The 22,935-nt window shown below is 36.6% G+C and overlaps 1 protein-coding gene across 4 annotated transcripts in view; it reads left to right on the top strand.

Moving 5' to 3' along the window:
• Nucleotides 1–1,298: 1,298 nt before the first annotated feature.
• The window catches only part of SSR1 (signal sequence receptor subunit 1), a 38,469-nt gene continuing 16,832 nt past the window's right edge, over nucleotides 1,299–22,935 (top strand). The window contains exons 1-7 of one of the 4 annotated variants that reach the window (XM_077143441.1): nucleotides 1,308–1,547; nucleotides 3,792–3,904; nucleotides 7,265–7,352; nucleotides 9,191–9,453; nucleotides 11,848–11,924; nucleotides 13,259–13,337; nucleotides 14,570–14,663. In XM_077143441.1, the coding sequence (XP_076999556.1) occupies nucleotides 1,469–1,547; nucleotides 3,792–3,904; nucleotides 7,265–7,352; nucleotides 9,191–9,453; nucleotides 11,848–11,924; nucleotides 13,259–13,337; nucleotides 14,570–14,663 (793 nt within the window). In that variant the 5' untranslated portion in view covers nucleotides 1,308–1,468. Of the gene's footprint in view, nucleotides 1,548–3,791; nucleotides 3,905–7,264; nucleotides 7,353–9,190; nucleotides 9,454–11,847; nucleotides 11,925–13,258; nucleotides 13,338–14,569; nucleotides 14,664–22,935 lie in introns of all 4 variants that reach the window. The other 3 variants (XM_077143442.1, XM_077143443.1, XM_077143444.1) reach the window with 3 other exon arrangements.

Here is a 22,935-nt window from a genome sequence, read left to right as displayed (position 1 = left end):
ACAGAGTATCTTGTTCTAGTCCCTTTCTGAACTGGACCCATCCAGTCCACTTTCCCGTGCTAAGAGAGAGCCACAAATTAAATAGAATGCGTTTGTCAAAAATCCTATCAGATGTCAAAAGCTCAAGGCAGCTATAATTTAAAACTCATGAAACAGAGTTACTCCAAGTTGGGGAGGGAGAGTCTTCCCATATCGGTAGAAGCGTAGGGAGGCTCAGCCATATCACGGCCAGGTCAGCTCAGCCCTGGTTGCTCTGGCAGCAGTGTCCAGAAGCGGGGGCAGCCAGAGTGGGCGGACATCTCTCAAGGAGCCCCTCCAGCGCACATGGTGCAGTAGCAGCAGGATGGCCGGGTGCAGTGGGGTCAGTGGGGTCAGTGGGCACTATCAGGGCTGACCTGCGCAGTAGGGTAGTTAATGGCAGCAGCAGTCCAGGGATGAAGTCAGACAGAGCCAGTGCAGGCAAGGAACAGCGGGTGCCCTGGGCCCCTGGAGGGAGGAGCACGGAGCCGGACGCAGACAGTCAAGGCCCTGGGTCTGGGTTTCAGTTTTCTTGTCAGTAAATAGTATCTAGCTCATAGAGAACTTTAGAAGATCAAATCTACATGAAAGCAAGGAACAGTAATTGGCAAGCGAGAGCACACAATAAGGAATAGCTGTTATCAAATTCCTCATCATCCAGATAACGGACATCTCGCCAGTCCCACACTGCCTGGCGTTCAGATAGTTTAACCGCACGACATTAACAGATCACTGGTGGCAACGCCGACAAAAGAGATGGCAAGCAAAATAAAGGGAATTTCAGTCAGTTTTTACTGAAAGCTCTTTCTATATGCCAGGCCCCGTTCTAAGTGATTAACATGTATCCAGTCATAGTATAACAACATATAATTCTGGAATGTCACAGAATAAGTCAAGAATTGTGATTCTATAATCGGCGGGGATGGGGGGGAGAGGGCAGATAGGGGGCAGAAAATCTTTCCACTACATCTATATTTTATACTTTTTTATGCATTTATATTCCTTTTATCACTATTACTTAAAATTATTCAAAGACTTATTGCGCCAAGCACCAAGCAGCACGCGGAAGGACTCAAGATGAGCACCTACGCCTAACTGGGGAGTTGGAACTGGCAGCGCGAGAACCGGGAAAAACGCTGGCCAGGCGGGCTCCGAACCCGAGCACCGCGCATATCCACAGGGCTTCAGACTCTCGCGGGAATCCAAAGTCTCAGCTCCCGACCACGTGACTACGGGCTCCCGGGTCCCCTGCCCCACCGAACCGACGAGCCACGTCAGCGGCGTACCTCCGTCAGAGGAGGAGGTGTAGCCGAAAGCCGTGCGTGGTGCAAGGACGTGCGTAGTACGTGCTCCTTCCCTCCCGCCGGGGCCCGGATGAAGAGTAACGCCATTACCACTGAGCTTTGGACAGCAGTCGCCGACGGGCGCTGGACACCCGACCGGACGCACCATGAGACTCCTCCCACGCCTGCTCTTGCTTCTCCTACTTGTGTTCCCTGCCACCCTGTTGCTCAGAGGCGGCCCTGGAGGTGAGGCGAGGGGATGGGTGGCAGGGGTCAGCCAGGAGCAATAAGACGCCAGCAACTGCAAGTTTGAAGTTGGAGACGACTTCGGTCCCCGGGTTCCGGCGTCTATTGGCTGACCCGTCCGAGACCGCCTGTGTCCCCAGCCCGCTCCCGCGTAGACGGTCGCAAGTGTCCCGTGACCTGGCCCGGGGGCCGTTCGAATCTGCGGCCTGCAGTCGCGGTGAGAGCTCGCGTTCCCTGGGCGTGCGGAGACGCGCGGGGCGGCAAGTGGGTGTCTTTGGGCCACCCCAGCGCCGCGCCCACCTCCCTCCCTCTGGGCTGACGTGTCTTTAGCTTCCACGTCCTTGTGCTCTCATTCATTTACCGACGCCTCGTTGCCGCTTTCCTAAAGTGCTGCAGCACTTTTTTTTTTTTTTTCTGACGACCTGTGTCCGCGTTTCTCAGCACCAACCCCTGTGGTGGTACTGGAGTCCTGATTTCAGAAAAACTCATCGTCCCCCTCATTGTCCACCCAACTCACAGGCGGACTTGAATCCCTGTGGGATGTCTCCTGTTTCTGCCCCGCTTTTACTTCCTCTTCTTTTTTTGTAACCATTTTTGTGCGCGTGTGTTTCTAAGTATCATATTATGCTGGAAAACTATGGTCTCAGAATTTTAAGTTCGTTCCTTGTGTAGGCTGATTTATATAGGTTTATTATCTGCAGCAATTAATATGATGTGAAAATAACTCAGCGTAACACGACAAATCTGGACCCGTTTGGCTTCTTACCCTAGGTTCTGTCATGAACTTCCATTTTCTCATCTGTGAAATGAAAGAATTAGTCTGACTTAAAGGATCGGTAGAATGCCTTTCTGTTCTTTAGGTTTAAGCAAGCTGTGTGGCAAAAGTAAACGGTGGTGACAGGTATCCACGAGTTTTGTAAAGAAAAGTGTGTGACTGGTTTCCATTTACTGATTAGAAGACTAGGTGGGAAAATTCAACAAAACTGTTGTAAGCTGAAGGAGAAATTATTTTCTTTTAGGAGATGCTTGCAGGTTTGCTCTTTTGGCTTTTTGAAGAAAATGTGATTGCTCCTACTCTATATTTTCAAAAATCTTCAAATTTAATTAAAACTTTAAATTACTTTATCAGATAGGGATTTTTTCTTACTGGCCTTTGAAAATGACTCGTAAGTTACAAATGCTCTGTTTTAGTCTTTATTCAGCAGTCAGTAGACACTTTTTCACTTCATAATGTTTGGTTGAATGTTCTTTACTATTTGGCAGAAATTGTAAGAACTCATAGAAGTGGAAAAGACTTAAAATGTGTGCTCTTTAATATATCGTACAGTTTATCTTGGGTAGCGCAGCGTATGTAAATACTTCCTTTCCCTCGTGTTTTTTTTCCTCTACTGAATTGCCACATCATCATTCTTTCTGAGTAGAATTGGAAGAGTCACTGAACTTTGAAAATTTTTGACAGTCATGCCTGAAATCAATTTAATGTGACTTTGATTACTTTTGAGTATAAAATAAGTTCTTGACATTATAGATTATGCATATTAACTTTTAATTTGTAATAGTAAGTGTGGGGGAAATTTAAAATTATTTTAAAACAAGTTTGAAGCCATGTGCAAAAATAAATTCATTATTTCTCTGCTCTCAACCCTTGAGTTACCAATACAGTTTTTACTAAATAGACATGTTTTGTGCAAGCTAGTTTTTGCCATCAGTGCTGTAAAGATAGTGTTTTCTTGGAATTACATGCTATCAAATTATAAAAATTCTAGCTGAAGTCACTTCTTAATAACAGTGCTTCTTTCCTGAATGTTGAGAATGCTATTTTCTTTTAAACTTGAGCGTTTTTTTCTTTTGTTTTGTTTTATATGGTTAATGACAGGGATTAAATACTGGGGTTTCTTACTTTAGAAACAAGTTTATTTTCCTTAATTTGATTTAACAAAATTCTGTGAGGTTCTTTAGTGTTTTCTTTAGGCTTCAGGGCATCTTTAGTTTCTGCTGTTCGTTTTTCATACCGTTGAATGCTGTTTAAAATGAATGTGTTTCCTTTTAAAGCTATCATGTGGTTGTTTGGACAAATAATAAATCATAAATATTGTCAGGTGCATTGTAATCTGGCATCATTCAAGTAAGTAACTGGGAGATTAAGCTACCCCAAGGGTCAAGTTTTGTTGCCTGTATGTGGTATTGAAAAACATTAGCTTTCCACAGTAACGTTTAACTGCTTATATTTTATTTTATTGTTAGGCTCATTAGCAGTGGCTCAAGATCTTACAGAGGATGAAGAAACAGTGGAAGATTCAATAATTGAAGATGAGGATGATGAAGCTGAGGTAGAAGAAGATGAACCCACAGATTTGGTTAGTGGTCTATACTATATAACCTAGAATTATATAACACATCAAAAATTTATCCTTTTTATAAAAAAACTGATATTAAAATTCTTACTTTTGGGCGAGTCACGGTGGCTCAGCAGGCAAGAATGCTTGCCTGCCATGCCCAAGGACCCAGGTTCGATTCCCAGTGCCTGCCCATGTAAAAAAAAAGAATCTTAAAGGTTTTAACTGTAATCAAAGTAAATTGAAGTTGAGAGAACAGTAGCCAGTTCGTTGAGGATGGAGCATAAATATTTTCTGTAAAGGGAAAGGAGACATGAAACAAATCACAGGGGCGTGAGTTATTAGGATAATGTTGTATCAGAAATAGCACTGGACCATGAGCTGAGAGATTTGGTATATTTGTTCTTTAGCTTTCTGACCTTGGGAAATTTATCTCTCTGCATCTCAGTTTCCTCTTTCTTGCCTATTTTCTTTTATTCAATAAGCAAGTAATTACAGAACTCCCACTATGTGTGCCAGGCACTGTACTGGATATTAGAGTGGACAGAACATACTTGCTCTCATGGAGTTTATGTTCTTGGGGTAGTATATACGTATTTTGGTGACAGGGAGTAAGGGGCACACAGTAAACAATATGTAAATTATGCTTTTTGTGAAGTGTAGAGGGTTAGAGAAGATTTCTTGGAATTTTTCCAGCTCTGAAGTTTTTACTATAAAATTAGACAATGACAGTAAGAATATTGAATTGGAACTAGAATCATTGCAGAGTGCTTCCAGCTAAAATCATCTCTTCTCTTGGGCTACACAGATTATTTTTTTCTTACTCTTTTTAGTGTGTCACATTTGAACCTAACCTTCAGTGATTCTTGATTTTTGTCTTTTCCCTCAAGATTAAACCACCAATTACATATTTTCCTGTTAGGTATCAAATATCAAAATACTTAGCTTTGTTTGTAGATTTCTGTTCCTCTTTTGACTTACCGTCATTTTCATGGAGTTTGCCTTCCAACTAAACTCTTCTGCTTGCTATTTTGTTAATGTCATTTTGAAGTACTATTTTAATATGTCTGAACTTAATGTTTTATCCTCATAGAACACACCTGCTACATTTTTTTGCTGTCTTAATTCCCCCTTCTTTAGGAAGCCTGCTACTTATATGGTACTTAATTACTTATGTACCAAATCTTTTATATGTATTTTACCTGATTTAATAAGGTTATGTTTTTTCAAGCCAGTTCATTAAGTGAATAACTTTAAATAGATCAATATATTCCTTCATTGGTGCTGGTACTAAAGATTTGACTGTTATGCAGGTAAAAGTGTCACTTGTGCTAAGATAACTTGAGGTGAGTATTGGAAAGGGACCCATCCAAGAATTTAGAAGCCAAAATGATATTTAGGAAAGGTGCACGGTGGTTCAGTGGTAGAATGCTCGCCTTCCATGCAGGAGACCCAAGTTCGATTCCTGGACCAGGTACCTCACCCTACCTCCCAGAAATGATATTTAGGGAAATTTGGGAATTTACAGAAATTTAGTAAACTTAGAAAATCTCTCCCAATGGAATATGCATAACAGTGAAGGAAGAGTAAAGAGGTAACTTAGGTCTTTGATATGCTTATAGTGCAAAAGGAGCTGGCCAGAACTTTTCCATACCTGCATTCTCTCCTTTGCCTTGAGAACCATTAGAGCAAAAGGGGCAGCTTTGAATATCTACTTCCCATTCTGGCCAATTAGTACAAAATTGTTTGTACCCTTTGCTTTGTTGCTTTTCTTAAGTCAGAAAATGGTTAGGCACAATAAACAGAGAGTCAGGGAAAGTATGTCCTTCCTTTGTACTAGAATGTACCATATCCATGGTTTTATCAGCAGTGGTAGGCTTGTGTGGGAAGGTATAGTCTAAGAAAGATAGGCCCTCAGAGTCAAAGCTGCTACAGATTCACCTCGAATTGAAAGAGCTAAATTTTTTCAGTTACTTTTCTTCATGATTAATAGTATAACTTATACACAGCTGCCAAGGCAGCAAGGAATTAGGAGATATCGAAGGATCTTTTGCCACTGGGCGAAAGGTGCAATAGGGAATTTAGTGGAAAGTTTTTCTCCCACTTCTGTCTTCTAACCACTTGGGCCACCTCCCCTTAGGCAGCCAGTGTTACCAGTTTCTTTCCTCTCTTTCTGGAGATAGTCTGTAATAGCTCTTTGGACCCTTACCATATAGTATGTAGAAAGTTTATACATCTTATGATATGCTAATTAGCTAGGAGATAAATGGGTTATTTACCTTTACTTAATACGTTCTTTCCAGTTCTCCATAACTAGTGTTCGAAGTATTTACGTTTTTAAACAAATGTTTACTGGTGACAAATATCTTCCCAAATATGTGAGCTGCGTGTGGAGAATTTTTAAAGCATTAGATAGGCTGCCCTTTTGAAGCCTACCTGTTGGGGAAAAGAGTATTTTACATAAATGGAATGTTAAATAGTGGTACCCTTGGGCATCTCAATTTTATTAAGGGCCTTGACACTTCAAATATGTGAGTATCTCTGTAATTTTTACCCCCCTGAAGTTGGCATGAATGCTGCTGCACTCAGGTTTAAGGTAGTAGATATAAAATTTGTTCACATTTTTTAAATTGTATTGAGGTATAACTTGTGTATCATAAAATTCACCGACTGTAAGTATCCAATTTGGTGATTTTTGGTAAATTTACGTAGTTGTGCAACTCTAGCAAAATTTTCAAACATTTCCATCACACCAGTAAGATTCCTGGCCATACTTTTTTTTTAACCATTAGAATCCATATTATGTGACTAACTCTTGCAGAAAAATTCTTCTCTTCATCAGAATGGAAATCTTTGTAGAATGCTAACAAGGTGCTCTGGAAGAAGGGTTGGCAAAATGTGGTTTGCACACCAAATCTGGCCATGTCATTCTTCTACATGTTGTCTCTCGGTGCTTTTATGCTATAGTGGCAGAATAGAGTAGTTGCAACAGAAACCATGTGGTCCACAAGGTTAATAATATTTACTGTCTGGCTCTTTACAGAAAAAGTTTACCAGCCCCTGCCTTAGAACCTTGCAGCCCAAAGTTTGGTCCATGTACCAGCAGCATTGGCATTTTCTAGTTGTTTATTAGAAATACAGAATTTGGGGCTACACTTTAGATCTGAATCAGAACTGCAAGATACCGAAGGAATTATCATGTACATTACAGTTGGAGGTGCACTGCTCTTGAAGCTTTACTTTATAAGCTAGAGTGAAATTCATACCACTGCTAATTCCAGCAAGGCCTGGGTGAAGATTTTTTCCCCCAAATTTAGTAAAGTTTTATTTTTAAATGATGATGTGTTTTCTCCATCTCCTTCTTAATGATGTTTTTCTTAGGCGGAAGATAAGGAGGAAGAAGATGTATCTGGTGAACCTGAAGCATCACCAAGTGCAGATACAACTATTTTATTTGTTAAAGGAGAAGGTAATAGAAAAATATTAACTCAGAAATAGGATTTTTAAAATAGCAGACTCAGTATTTGGGGGGAGCGTTGGTAATGCTTAAAATGTTTAATAATCTTCCTCTTAACATAACAAATATAGCACTGATAGGTTTTTCAAAATAACTCTCTTATATGTATTAATATTTTTATTGGTAGGGTGATTTTCCTGGCAATAAACTAAGGGGAAAAAGAAATAGTACCCAGTCTAAGTAGAAATTCGGTGTCCCTTTCCAAAAGATCATTTAAAAATTTTTTCCACACCGTCTACAGCAGAGTATCATTGCCATATTTTAAGTATAGAACATTAGCAAAATAATAAATGTTTGTAAATAGGCTTTGGTTAGAGCCTAAGTTTCATGAAAAGAAAATCAGTGTAGTGGCTTAAGTTTATTGAGAGCTGTATGCCAGACAGTGTTCTTGGTACTTTGCACACATTATTTAATCCTTATCAGTAATGCTATGATAATAATTACCATTGTTGTTCCTGTTTTGTAGATTAGGAAACTGAAATTTAGAGAGGGCAAGAAACTTGTCTGAGCTTACCTAGGTAGTAACTAGATTGTGGAGCCCTGGTTTGAGACCCAAATTTGGGTGAAACTCACCTCTAGAATATAGTATAATTATTGGAGATTTAATATTTGAAGCTATTAATTTTGTCTCCTTAAGTTTTCTGTTTTATTCCCATGTACTTTCCAACTTTTTACCTGTAAAAAGTATACTTCGATTAAGAGAAATGTTTTTTTAACTTATTTCTTGTATAATTGTATAATATATAATATATAGCATGTAATATATGCATAATAAACATATTATATGTAAGGCATATAAAATAAGGCAAAGAAAGACAAAAGCGATAGTTTTCAAAGCACCCTTCAACAAGTAATTACAGGACAGGTCCCAAATTTTGTCAGGGGCTGCCATACGATCCTCTCAGATTTTTTCCTTCTAGCTGCTCCAGAATATAGGAGGCTAGAGGACTTAAGTACTTTATCATCACAATTGACTTTTTTCCTTCCTTTTTTGTGAGGGAAAAAACCCATATATACAAAAAAAGCTATGAATTTCAAAGCACAGCACCACAATTAGTTGTAGAACATATTTCGGACTTTGACATTGGGTTACAGTTCCACAATTTTATGTTTTTACTTCTAGCTGCTGTAAAATACTGGAGACTAAAAGAGATATCAGTTTACTGATTCAGCAGTCATATTCATTTGTTAAATCGTATCTTCTCTGTATGACTCTACCATCACCTTTGACCTTTCTATCCCTCTCTTTAGGGGTGTTTGGGAAGGGAAATGTTTTTGTATTTATTTTTGTAGCTGTCTCCTTGGGTCTTGTCTTTAAAGTGTGCAGTGATCGCCAGATTACTTTTATATGATGCAACAAATATTACAGTTTTCAAATAGATTTTGATGAACCTCTTTCTCTTCCTGTCCTTCTCTCCATTATCTGTGTGCAGAGCACAGATACTGAGTTGGAGATGAAGGTGACTTCAAGACATGAGTCCCCATCATGTAATAATCTTACTGGTGGAAGTACACAGTTGCTTCTTAGGTTGTATTTGGTTGTAACCTACTTTGAAATTTAGTTCAGTTCTTAAGTTGAAATGCTAGAGTGTAGACAAAAGGGTTTCACCTTGAACACCAGCTCGAATCAGTTACTAGTTAGTAGATGCCTGGAGTACTCTATTGAAAAGGCTTCTGAAACCGCTCCACACTCAGCGTGAAATACTGCCTGAATCCATTAGTAATTCCTAATTTTTGTTTTGTATCCTTTGAATGTTTGCTGATTTTCTCATCTCTATTTTATTTCTTAGATTTTCCAGCAAATAACATTGTGAAGTTCCTGGTAGGCTTTACAAACAAGGGTACAGAAGACTTCATTGTTGAATCCCTAGATGCCTCATTCCGTTATCCTCAAGACTACCAATTTTATATCCAGAATTTCACAGCTCTTCCTCTGAACACTGTAGTGCCACCCCAGAGACAAGCAACTTTTGAGTACTCCTTTATTCCTGCAGAGCCCATGGGCGGGCGACCTTTTGGTCTAGTCATCAATCTGAACTACAAAGATTTGAATGTAAGGCCCTGTAAACTTTTTAAATTTTTATTTATTTTTTTGAAGTTGGAGTGGGATGGTAAAAATTGGCATCATTTAATAAGTAGTCTTGTATTTATTCATTCAAATGTTTGTTTTATGGTTGAAACTGATTGGCACCAGGTAGACAAAGATAAATTGCATGTCTTTGACTTCACGTCTGTAATCCAATGTGGGAGATGGACTTAAACAGACATTATCACAGCATGGTAGGTGAAACATACTAGAGCTATGTGTAAGGTGCTGTAGTGTGAACATGAAACTGACTGGAGCTGGGCCTGAAAAGGAATAGGACGCCACTAAGTGAAATCTGCTTCTTATTCAGGTGATAATATATATCAGGTGATTTGTCTTGTGCCATCTTTGTTGTAGGCATTTTGCCCATTTTATAGCTTCTATCTGTGAGTTTTAGGGTCTTACCGAAACTGCTTTTCTGTCATTCTGTGTACACATAGTTAAAATATAACCAAATATTTTTTTATTAATTTTATTTTTAAACATAACCTGCAAACACAAACATTCTTACCATATGATCATTCCATTCTTGTTATATAATCAGTAACTCACAATATCATCAGAGTTGTATATTCATCATCATGATCATTTCTTAGAATATTTGCATCAATTCAGAAAAATAAAAAGAAAAAAGAAAAAATTCATATATACTGTACCTCTTACCCCTCCCTTTCATTGATCACTAGCATTTCCATCTACTAAATTTAACATTTATAACCAAATGTTTTTGTTAGTTTTAGATACTATGTTTATTGTTGTTTATGGGAACCAAATGGCCTAATATGAGTTTTGATGTCTTTCTAATGATTTTTTGTTTGTTAAATTTTTTTGTTATATAATATAAGATATATACAAAGCAAACAAAGGAAAAAGCAATGATTTTCAAAGCACACTTCAACAAGTAATTACAGAACAGATCCCAGAATTTTTCATGGGCTACCATTCTGCCATCTCAGATGTATCTTTATAGCTGTTCCAAAACACTGGAGGCTAGAAGGAATGTCTAATAATTTTTGATATGCATTTTATATATCCAATTTTTGAGAGAAACCCACTGGAGTTTTATTATTTGGAATTTCTCTCTAGTGCCCACTGTCCTAGCCTCCTTCAAATGAGTACACACATTAATCATTTCCTTTTCAAAAAAATTTCAGAGAAGGAGATTTCATCCTCTCTTGGAAGCTTAAGTTCTTCATCCTCATGTCAACATGTTTTCCTCATGTGTGAGTTAAATTATCTTGCTGCAATTAAGGTTTTTTTTTTTGTTTTGTTTTGTTTTAGTAGAGAAGAAGGTTTTTCATTGAAAGTAATGTATTGTCAATGTATTAATTTACATCTTCAACTTTATGTAGCTTGAAGAATTCTCTAAATTCGTCTTGTTTTCAAGTAAAATAAACTTGATCCAACAGGCATATGTATAGTTTTAGTTCCATTTTGAGTGTCATTTTCAGTGGTGTATTCTGAATCTTGAACTTATTTTAGGTAGAGGAATGCGAATCGAAGGCTCTTGAAGTAAAACTTAGAATTACGATTTAACGTAGTTTCATTTATGAAAAAGTACTGCTTTGTGTGTGTGTGGACAGGCAACAGGAATTGTACCTGAGTCTCCGGCATGGCAGGCTAGAACTCTGCCTTCTGAGCCACTGTGACCCACCCAAAAGTACTACTTTTGTGTGAAGCATCAGATACTCAGAGTATCTGTGTATGGTTTCAGTGATTCTGATATATTGAAAAGATACTGTGTTGAACTGACAAAATTATTTCAGAATGATAAAAAACAAAAATACAAACGCTAGTACTTTTCATAAATATTTGAAAATTGTTAACTCATTTATTATGAAGAATGTAATTTCCAGGCCATTGTCACTTTAGAACATGAATTTGATTTTTACTCAGATCTAATTCTTCTAGATCTAGATGTTACTGTAGCTACTACTCTATTTTCATTTTTCTTTCCTTGTTTTTGAAGCATTTAAATGCAACAGAAGGCAGGTTTTCTACTCTGAGAATGCTCAGTTGGCTTTTAAGTTTCTTTCTGCATATTTTATCTTATTTTTACTCTACTTGTCTGGTTCCTCATACTGCCTATGGCTCCCACCTCCTTCCGTACCAAACCCTCTGAAAAGAAAGTTGGAGAACAATTTTGCAAAGTTGATGACATTTTTATTTTATAGGAGACAGTAACATGATAATGTTGTGGCTCTAATGTTAAGTAGCACTGTTATATATTACTTTGTTGAGTCTTAACTAACCTAAGTGGGAAAATTAATGTACAGTCTGTGGGGGTAATAGTTTTAGGAACTCTCAGAGGCTTTTATTCTTTCAATTCATTTCATATTTTTGTGATTTTTTTTTAAACAGGGCAATGTATTCCAAGATGCTGTCTTCAATCAAACAGTTACAATTATTGAAAGAGAAGATGGGTTAGATGGAGAAACGTAAGTGAAAGTTGCAATATTAAGTAAATCTTGATCTTGTAAGGTAAGACTGGAAAGCTTGCTCCTTACAACATATTTTTTAAATGGTAAAATTACGTGTACTGTAGACTTTTCCTGACTCATAGTCTATACTTTAAATGATTCTTATAACTATTAATGCTAAGTTAGGAAAGATAGTTAAACTGATAAAAATGAGGAAAAAAGAATAGTTGGCTTTCTGTCCTTCACCTCTTCTGAATTCTTTTCCACTTATGCTCTCCAAATGGTCACCAGAGTAAGCTAAGTTGCATGCCTCTAAATTTTTTTTTTCAGCCTTAACTTTAATTTACATTTATTTTAAGATGAATGTATTCCTGAGCCATAAGTTTTTGTTTCTTCAGTTTCTTCTAGGATATCTTTTTCTAATGTGCAACTTCCTCTTCTGATTTAGGAACAATTTGTTCTTTTTCACTAAAGAGCATCTCAGTGTGGCAAGGGGCACTCATGGGTTAATCCAACCATGAGTTCTGTAAGTCCTGCGACACATCTTAGGGACTTTGTTCACCTGAATGTGCTCAATAACCAGAGACTCTACATCTAACTCCTCAAGTTCAGCATTACTCTCTGTATTTTCAAGCATATACAGCAAATATTCAGCACTCTTTTTGGGCCACTGATCCTGCAGCCAGCCCCACTGTTTGGCCTAGGCACACCACACACCTACCAACACCACCATTATAATGACAGAACAGAACACATTGCATCTTTCAGATACTTGGTGACTTTTCAAATATATATACCCTTGATGGCATGAGTGGTTTCTTGGGTGTTCTTAAATTGAACATGAAGATTTTGAACCTCTTGATTTGCATGATTTTATAGGGTTTTCTGGGTCAAGTGAATAGTGAAGCATTTTCTGATATCATCTCAGGCTGCTTATGGGAAGAGCTCTAAATTGTTATTGAAAACATATATTACAAGATTTTGTCCTGAAAAATGTAACTGAATGATGAATCATTGCTTACCATATACTTACATGTAATTCATCTGACATAATTTTTAGTCAAATTGTGCAAAGTAAACAAAACATAATATTTTTAAATACAGGGTTGGTTTTTTGTGTGGTTTTTTTTTTCCATTTTAGATTATAGAATTTGTTTTTAATTTACTTTGTTGTTCTTAAAGTGAAGTAAATGTATTAAGCTTACTACTAGGATCTAAGCTGAATTAAAAATAGCTTAGTTCCTTTTCCCCCCACATGTTTTTTGGAATCTTTTGTGTTAGAGTTGCAGTTGTAATTAGTTATGCTGTTGTCTATGAATTAAGCCAGTTTATATTTTCTCCTTTTATATTAGGATCTTTATGTATATGTTCCTCGCCGGTCTTGGGCTGCTTGTTGTCGTTGGCCTCCATCAACTCCTAGAGTCTAGAAAGGTAATTACAGATGAGCACCTATTACAAGTCTTCCTTCCGGGGCTGTTACAGCTCTAATTAAGCCATAATCTAGTTCTTTGTAGCTTCTTACTCTTACTCTATCTGTGTATACTTACGGGTTTGTTATAACTCTTTAAAATGAAACCTGAAGACGAGAGACATGTAACTTGGATTCATTTAGACCTTCATTCACACATACAATTAGTGTCTTTGCCTGTACCATCCAGAGTGATATTTACCTTCTTATAACTAAATTATTTGAGAATTTTTATTCCTCAGATTTAAAAACTAGTTTTCATTGCTCTATTTACTGTGCTTTTTCATGGATATGTTACTTCATATGCAGACAGCACAGCTTTCAGTATATTTCCTTTATATTCTAAAAGAGTCCTTTTCATTTTAAAAAGAAAGATTTTGGCTGTATTTGTTCTGTCAGTCAGCAGTTCCAATTTGCTTGTTAGGGCAGTAAAGTGTTAATGAAAAGTACCTGCTACAAGCATGATTTCTCATCCTGCCTTGATAGTGAATTACTTTTTGTTCTCATTTCCCTCCTTTTCTACCCCTTTGCCCTGACTCCCTCCATAATATCCTCTCAATGGGAAAGTGTACAACAGTTTGTTTCTGATATATTAATACAATCTGTTAAACAAGGTCTTAAACAATTGCTAGCCATTTTTGGTTAATATTTGTTTATTTGGCAGAAAGCCAGAGAGAGAGAAATCTATATTCAACAATGTGTTATTAGTAAACATTTTCTCTTTTTTTTAGAACTGCCTGCTGAGCCACGGTGGCCCACCCAGCATTTTTTCTTTAACAGAGAACTGTTTAGTTCTTAAATGTAGTTCCCATAGCTTTCCTTGCTTCATATTAATAATAAGATTTTACTATAAATATATGTTTTGGGTTTGGCTGCATCTCCATTTTCTTTTTCTAAAAGATAAAATGATTTTTTAAGTCATTCTGTAAATAGAAATTCTCATTTGGTTTACTAGTTGCATGATAATATATGAAAATTTAAATAATTGTTGTGAAGATTTATTCTGTCCTTTATAGTTGGTGCTAGACATGATTTTCCCCCTCTAAAATATTGATGTGGGAATATATTTTAAAACTACAAAAGAACATGTGTGTCTACTAAGGTAACTAAATTAAATAGCTTGGTAGATTTTCTGTTAATTGTAGTAAATAAACAATGTAATGGAATTCCTTAAAATATGTTTTTATGTTCTCAGCGCAAAAGACCAATACAGAAAGTAGAAATGGGTACGTCAAGTCAGAATGATGTTGATATGAGTTGGATTCCTCAGGAAACTTTGAATCAAATCAGTAAGTACTCTGACAAACTTACCTCAAACTTCCTTGAGAAGTTGGTCTCTTAAATTAAAATTAAATTAAATACCTTAGATTTAGCAAAAAATGCCTGATCAATGCCATTTAAAATCCAACATTTCTTTTGTAGAATCTAGTATAATGACTAATGAAGACTTCAGAGATTTATTCTATATGGTATTTTTTATACTGCAACTTAGAACTACTTTCATATCTGCAGTTTATTTACAAACGTGTGAATTCTCTATATTCCTAATCTTTTTCCTGTCTCTTTTTTTCCTCTTGCTTCAGTGCAGAGTAGAAGAGGTGAGACGATTATTTTTCTAATGACTTGTGTTACACACAAATGCTTTCAGCAGGTTTACAGAGTTGATGGAATGATTTCTGGCATTTTATTTATTGTACACATTACTATAGTTTAAAAGAGTAAACCTAAAGTAATACCTGATAGGTGCAGGTATTTTAAGTTTTATTATGTATGCAATTAGTTAAATATTAATCTTCATGAAAGAATCTGGAATTTCTTTTCTCCAGTGGTAGAAGGACTAAAACATAATTATTTTAAGAACAAAGTAAAAAATGAACTAGGCCAGAAATGGAAGAATTAGGATTGTTTTCTGGCTCTACTAGTTCTACTTTCTCTAAATAACTGGTGGAATTCATGCATTCTTTTGAGTATTTCCTATACATGTAAAAGCACATGTTAGTTGTTTTTGTGGGTGGTTTGCACAAGTGGGATAAAATGATGTTCTTACAACTTGAACTTTTATACCTTGGATATCTATTTGTTATACATCTATTGACCTTACTTTTTAAATAAGGAAGTTACAGCTACGTAGTATTCCTTCATCTAATTGTGCCATAATAGATTAAACTTATTGTGTATTGAAGGGTGTTTAAGTTATTTCCAGTTTTTCACTATTACAAATATACTGTAATGAATATTTGTAGGATAAGTTCTTAAAAGTGAAATAGTTAGGTTTCCCATCCAAAAGATAATGTCAGTTTTTGTTCCAAACAATATACAGTATTGCCTGTTTCTCCTATATCCTCATTATCATTCTCCAGTGTTATAAAATGCTTTAATCATGTCACTATGATATGTGGAGAATGGTGTCTCGTTTTAATTTGCCTTTAGTTGCATGTTAGTCAACCTGATATGTGAAAAATGGTGTCTTGTTTTAATTTGCATTTCTTTAAGAATGAGGTTGGGCTTTTTTTTTTTTAAATATTTTTATTGTATACAACACAAACATTCTTGACATGGTTATAATCATTGGCTCACAATATCATCACATAGTTGTGTATATATCACTATGATAATTTTTTTTGAATAGTTGCATCATTGGCTCAAAATATCATCACATAGTTGTGTATCTATCACTATGATAATTTTTTTTGAATAGTTGCATCTCCCTTTCATTGACCACTAGTATTTCAATCTACTCAATTTGTTTTAACCTCTGTTCCCCCTATTTGTTTTTTTCTTATCCATATTTTTCACTCATTTGTCCATACAGTAGATAAAAGGAGCATCAGACACAAGGTTTTTACAATCACAGAGTCACATTGCAAAAGCTATATCGTTATACAATCATCTTCAAGAAACATGGCTACTGGAACACAGCTCTACAGTTTCAGAAACTTCTGTGAAGTACTACTCTAATACTAAAACACTCTAATACACCATAAATTAAAAAAGGGATATCTATATAATGTGTAAGAATAACCGTTCTAATACACAATAAACTAAAAAAGGGTTATCTATATAATGCATTAGAATAACCTCCAGGATAACCTCTTGACTCTGTTTGAAATCTCTCAGCCACTGACTTTATTTTGTCTCATTTCACTCTTCTCCCTTTTGGTCAAGAAAGTTTCCCCAATCCCTTAATGCTGAGTCCCAGCTCATCCTAGGATTTTATCCCACATTGCCAGGGAGGCTTACATCCCTGGGAGTCATGTCCCACATAGAAGTGGGGAGGGCAGTGAGTTCGCTTGCCGTGTTGGCTGAGAAAGAGAGGCCACATCTGAGCAACAGAAGAGTTTCTCTGGGGCAACTCCTGGGCCTAATTTTAAGTAGGCTTAGCCTTTACTTTGCAGGGATAAATTTCATAGGGGTAAACTCCAAGATTGAGGGCTCGGCCTATTGATGTGGTTGTCCACACTGCTTGTGAGACTATCCAGAATTTTCCATATGGAGAAGCTGTATTTTTCCCCTTTCTCCCTATTCCCCCAAGGGGACTTTATTCACTGTTCAAATCACTCTGGGATTTGTCAGGGCATCACACTAACCTGGACAAACCAACAAAATCTCATGCCTTATTCAAGATTCCACATACTTATGGTGTTCAATTAAATTTATAAGTTAAATTAGGAAACACTAGTCAAAACATTAATTTTGTACCAAATAAACATTTCTTGTTTTAGTCTCACACAGAAGTTGAAGTTTTAAAGTATGAATGACTGTTTTCAGCACTCTGCAATATTGACATTCCTTTGTTCTTTCCCTGTGGAAACATTTTTTATACATTTAGTTACTATCATAGTCACCATCATTGTACACTCCAGGCATTCCTAAATTATAATATCGTCTATCTTTCCTTCTGGTTTCGTATATGCCCCCAGCCCTTCTTCCTCCATCATTCTCACATTCAGGTTCATTCAGTGTACTTACATTATTGTGCTACAATCAGATGGTATTGTGCTATCCATTTCTGAATTTTTACAATCAGACCTATTGCACAATCTGTATCCCTTCAGCACCAGTTACCCAATCTCTACCTCATTTCTGTCTCCTAATGGAGGTTGGGCTTCTTGACACAAATATTTGCTTACTTTTTAGTATTGCTTTTCCTGTAAGTTGGCTGTTCCAGCCCTTTCCCACTTTAAAAATTGAGTTGTTTTCCTTACTGCTTTCTGTGTTCACTATTGAAACATAATTGCAGTATGGTGTGGTCGGTACTTTATTAAAAATGGGTGCAAAATAATGACAGCGTATGATGGATCTGCCCCCTCTAGGAAAATAGAGAAATCACTCACAGGAGGAATTGACATTTGACCCAAGTCTTTAGAGATTAGGTGTTAAAGAGTCTTCAAGGTTTTATGGTTTGTATTGAGGTCTTTTGACTTCTGGGTAAAAGGAAGCCATTAGGACACTTTTAGGACACTTTTAATCAGAGAAGTAATAAATCTGTTTTAAAAAGAAACCATGAGAGCTTTTGAGGAGGATTTCTGGCAATCAGGAGCTACTGGAAACAGGGATACCAGTTAAATGGATTTAGTAGAATACTTGAAGAAACGAGCTAAGTTAACACTGATGGTAGAAAAATGGTTTCACTGTGGGCAGATAGGATTTTGGGTGTTTGTATGTCTTACTGAGGGAGGAATGAAAAGAGTACCCTGAGCTTAGGCAACTGCATCAGAGATGATATGTCTCTTAAGAAGAATTAGATGGAAGATGATACCAGTCGGGAATATCAGAAGAGGAGCATGTATGGGTGAGGAGGGATGAATTTGGATTCGATATTGTGGGAGTTTGGTTCAGGTGTCACCTTGGCCAGGTGAAGGTGCTTAGTTCTGTTGTTGTGGCCATGAGCCAATGGCATGTGAAGCTCATCTGTCACAGATTATACCTGCAGTTGGCTAGGAGGCCTGCCTGCTGCAGTGAATGATGTTGATTTAATTGGCTGGATGCTTAAATGAGCACGCTCAATGTAGCACAGCCCAAGCCCAGCACTCGCACCTCAGCCCAGGCCTTTGGAGATGCAGAGAGGAATCACCCCAGGGAAAGTTGTTGGAACCCAGAGGCCTGGAGGGAAGGCCAGCAGAGATTACTCTGTGCCTTCCCTTGTAAGAAGGAAGCTCAGTTGAAAGTTAGCTGCCTTTCCTCTGAAGAACTATATGTTTTTAACTATAAATCCTCTTTTATTAAAAACCAGTCCATCTCTGGTGTGTTACATTCTGGCAGCTTTGGCAGAGTAAAACATATGCTGGCCTGTGGGACACAGAAATAAGGATGCCCTGTGAGCATTTATTTGAAAGGGCAGTTTCATAGCACAAGTCAAAATTTAGAGTAAGATTTGGAAGACATTGGAACTTAAGTGTAAGTGGTTGCTTGAAGTCATAGGAATGAATAATCTTTCTTTATAAAGGCAAATACCCTTATCATCCTGACACTCAGAATAACAAAAATAGAATTCTCTATTAAATCTTAATACATTGCTTATTCAGTGGTATATTAAAATTACTGCTTTCTCAGGAATTTTCTATTTTCTTGAGGAAATAAGACATATACATGAAATAGTTGAATAATTGTACAGTGTATGGTTATGTGCTTAACTTACAAGTTAAGCATGTTGAAAAGAATTTAATGTTAAGTTGACTGCCTTTTGTGTGCTGGACATTCAGTCTGCAAGGTAAGTTTCTGTCTCTACTGATGAGAAAATTGCTCCTCAGAGAAAGTAACTTGCCAGAATTCGCAACTATATTTGTCTTGTTCTAAAGTCCATTTACCACTGGAAGTACGTCATGTCAAAGAGTCGAAACTTTTAATACTCAAAGTCACTAACCATTTTTTAACAATACTTACTTGTCTTTTTGGGGGGGGGGGGACAACATGGTCTGGGACTTAAACCTGGGTCTCCCACGTGAAAGGTGAGCATTCTACCACTGAACCACCTGTGTACCCCAATACTTGCTTATCTTAAGCTCACTAGCTGATTATGCAGCCTGAGTTTGCTGTAGTACCCTGGGTGCTAATCTTACCGCCAAAGACACTTTTATTATTCCTTTTCCTTCTTTTCCCTTTTAAATGAACCCCTTGTATTGAAAAAAACTTCACAAAACAACAGCAGAACATCTGAGCAGCACAGCTAATCAGAATTATACAATAGATTTTTATCATTCAAGAAACTTCTTATGTATTGTCCTTAACAAATTTATGATTGAGAGGCATGTGATTTGTTTATTGTTTTTGAAAATTTGCAAATATTTCTGGAAGACATACAGCACATTCACACATAAACACACTTCTCCCTCATTATTAATGTTAGTAAACCTTGGAAGATGAAATCCTAGATGAAGCGTCCTGCTATGAAGTCAGAGGAGTCCTGAGAACATTTCAGAAGAGCTAGGGCCATTCTTATTTTAACAGATGTCATTTATTTCTTTAACTTGCTTTTGTAATGCTAGGATGTTTAAAATTACAGATAAAGGAACACACTGCCCCTAAAATATCCCAGTTTGCAAAGAAATAACTGTTTAATTTTATATGGTTGTTTATTTTTTCTCTTACATTTGACTCCTCAGAGCAGTGGTTATCAAACTAGCATTCATCAGGATTGCCTGGAGTGCTTAAAACACAGATTGTTGGCCTTACTCCCAGGTCCCATGTGGAGCCTGATCATTTTCTAACAATTCCGAAGTGAGGTAATGTTGGGCCAGGGGCCACACTTTAAGAGCTGCTATCCTAGACCATGGTTCTCTTAGAGTAAAGGGTTTGAGCCATGTTTCAGGTAGCTTAAGAAGAAACAGTCGTTGTCTTTTGAATATAGTACATCTACTTTGCATATTGTAATTAGAATGAGAAAAACAAAAAATTTTGTAGATCATGGAGTAAGGAATATGCTTGAAAGCAGAGGGTATCTTGATCTTTGAGAAATTAGTTTGATAACTAGTATGTATAAGAGGCTAATATTTAATTTGGCAAGAATAGTCTCATGTCTGTCTTATCCAAACATATGGGAAGGTGGAATGGTGTGAAAGGATTCCAGCTGAGCTCATTACTAAGAAGTTTGTTCCTATTCTGTTTTGCATTTGGCATTAGGGTACTTCAGTTTCCCTGAAATTAGGGCAGTTGAAAGTAACCTATATAATAGGAAGTCTTTTTAACTCTTAAGTGACAAGTTAGTTGATTTTATGGGATCTTTGTTTAGAACTAGTGTTTTAAATGTATTCTTAGGCAACTCTTAAGCAGAAGTTATAAAAATGAAATATTTATGTATTTGACTTTGTTGTTAATGCAGGGATCAGTTAGAAAACCTGTGACTTAAATCTCTTTAATAGAAAAATCTCTCTTAGGTTGGGCAGGAAATTAGAATGAGTATGCGGTCTTAAGGAAGGGAAGGGAGGTTGCTTTAAGTTTCTGATAAAATGTTGTCTTTTCCCATCTAAAAATGAAAAAAGTTGCAATGAGTTACTATTTTGTAATTAGGTAAAAAAAAAAAAAGGAAACATTAATGTCTTTTAAATGAGCAATGCAGGATTTTTCTGATCTGCCCCACTTAACATTGAGGAAGGAGGTGTTTTATCTTGCTTATGGTATTTTTCCCCATAAAGTTTAAGCTTTTTCTTGAAAGCTAAAATTTGTTGACCTTGAGTAATTTTCTGGATTTTGAGGGAAGGATGGTTGAGGTGAATGTGATGAGAGAGAGAATGGCCGAAAAGCATCATTATACACATCAGTTACTGTTCTTTGCTGAAATAAAATAAAAATTGTTTCTTGCTGCTTTTTGGGCCTTTGAGGTATCTGGAGACTTTCCCAAAAACTGGATAAGTTCGGAATGCTATCATATTCTTTTTCTTATTTGTCTGCTTCTTAACTTTGATGTGCTAGACAGCCAAGTGGTGGAGGTTTTTACACTTTTTGTTAAGGTAAGCTGAATTGTACCAGTGTGGTACAATTTGAGTGTATTGAGGCAGGAATTGCCCTCAGAGGCTCGTTTTCGTGTATTGCCACATTAAGAGCCCAGTTACAGATGATTGATAGTAATCACCACTTCACATATACGTATTTACAGTTGATGTTCATATAGAATTTATTAGATTCTAAAATATTTTGAATCCTCAAAGATTAGATTCTATTGAACATATTACTTAGTTTCAAAAATTATTTGGGAATTGGACAAGTGCATAAGGGCAGTAGTTCCTCGCCTCTTGTTTATATATTTTTGTGTGTTTTTGTTTTATTTTTGCATTTTTTTCTTAGCTTCTTTTGAGTAAACATTTTGAAAATCTGAGAAGTGTACACTTTTTTCATCAGAGAAATATGTTTCTCTGTTTTTCCCTCAAAATTTTGAGCTTGCTTTTTTTTTTTTTTTTTTTTTTTAACATGGGCAGGCACCGGGAATCAAACCTGGGTCCTCTGGCATGGCAGGCAAGCGTCCTTTGCCTGCTGAGCCACTGTGGCCCTTGAGCTTGCTTTTAGACATGTTCAAGACGCCTCTCTCTCTCTCTCTCTCTCTCTCTCTCTCTCTCTCTCTCTCTATATATATATATATATATATATATATATATCCTTTTTTTTTTTTGGCATGAACAGGCTCTGGGACTCAAACCTGGGTCTCCGGCATGGCAGGCGAGAATTCTGCCACTGAGCCACCATCGCACCACCCCTAAAGCCCAATATTACCAACCTACTTAATATAGTGCCGGGGTCAGTTTTCATGTGATGTGTAGATTCAATCCATTATTCAGAGGCATTATCTTTTTTCTTTTTTTTTTTTAAACTCATATACCAATACTCTTGGACACATTATTCACAACAGCCAAAAGGTTGGAAGCAGCACATGTTATCAACAGATGAATAAGCAGGCATGGTATATACTACAATAGAGTATTATGCAGTGGAATATTATTTAGCCATAAAAAAAAGAAAATGAAGTTCTGTTACATGGTATAACAAAGATGAACCTTGAAAACCTTATAAGAGACACAAGATTGCAAATACTATGTGATTCCATTTATATGAAAATTCTGGAACAGGCAAACTCATAGAAATAAATGGTAGATTAGAGGTTACCAAAGTCCCAGAGAGGGAAGAATGGGGAGTTATTGTTTAATAGGTATAGAGTTTCTGTGTGGGGTGATTAAAATTTTGGAAATAGATAGTGGAAATGGTAGTATAACCTTGTAAATGTAATTAATGCCAATGAAATGTACATTTAAAAATAGTTAAAATGACAAATTTTATGTTTTGTAATTTTTACCACAACAAATTTTTAAATAAAGATGATGAGAAGACCAAAAAGAAATGACAGAGAAAACAGTTAATTATAGATAACTATGAGGCACAAGTGAAATAATGCAAAAAATAAAACTAAAATAGCAAAAACTTAAGTTTTGCTGCTGGTAAAAGGCAAGAAATATCCTCTTAGAGGAAAGAACAAAATGAAAATAAAAGGAAAGAAATAAATGCTAACTGAAAAAGAGGATATAATAAATATAGGTAGAAACAGTATAGAAGGAAAAAAATTAAAAGATTAAATAT

This window comes from Tamandua tetradactyla, chromosome 25 (genome assembly GCF_023851605.1).
Source record: "Tamandua tetradactyla isolate mTamTet1 chromosome 25, mTamTet1.pri, whole genome shotgun sequence".
Taxonomy (NCBI): Eukaryota; Metazoa; Chordata; class Mammalia; order Pilosa; family Myrmecophagidae; genus Tamandua; species Tamandua tetradactyla.
Note: the sequence above shows the minus strand (reverse complement) of the source record. Positions and strands in the feature narration are given on the sequence as shown.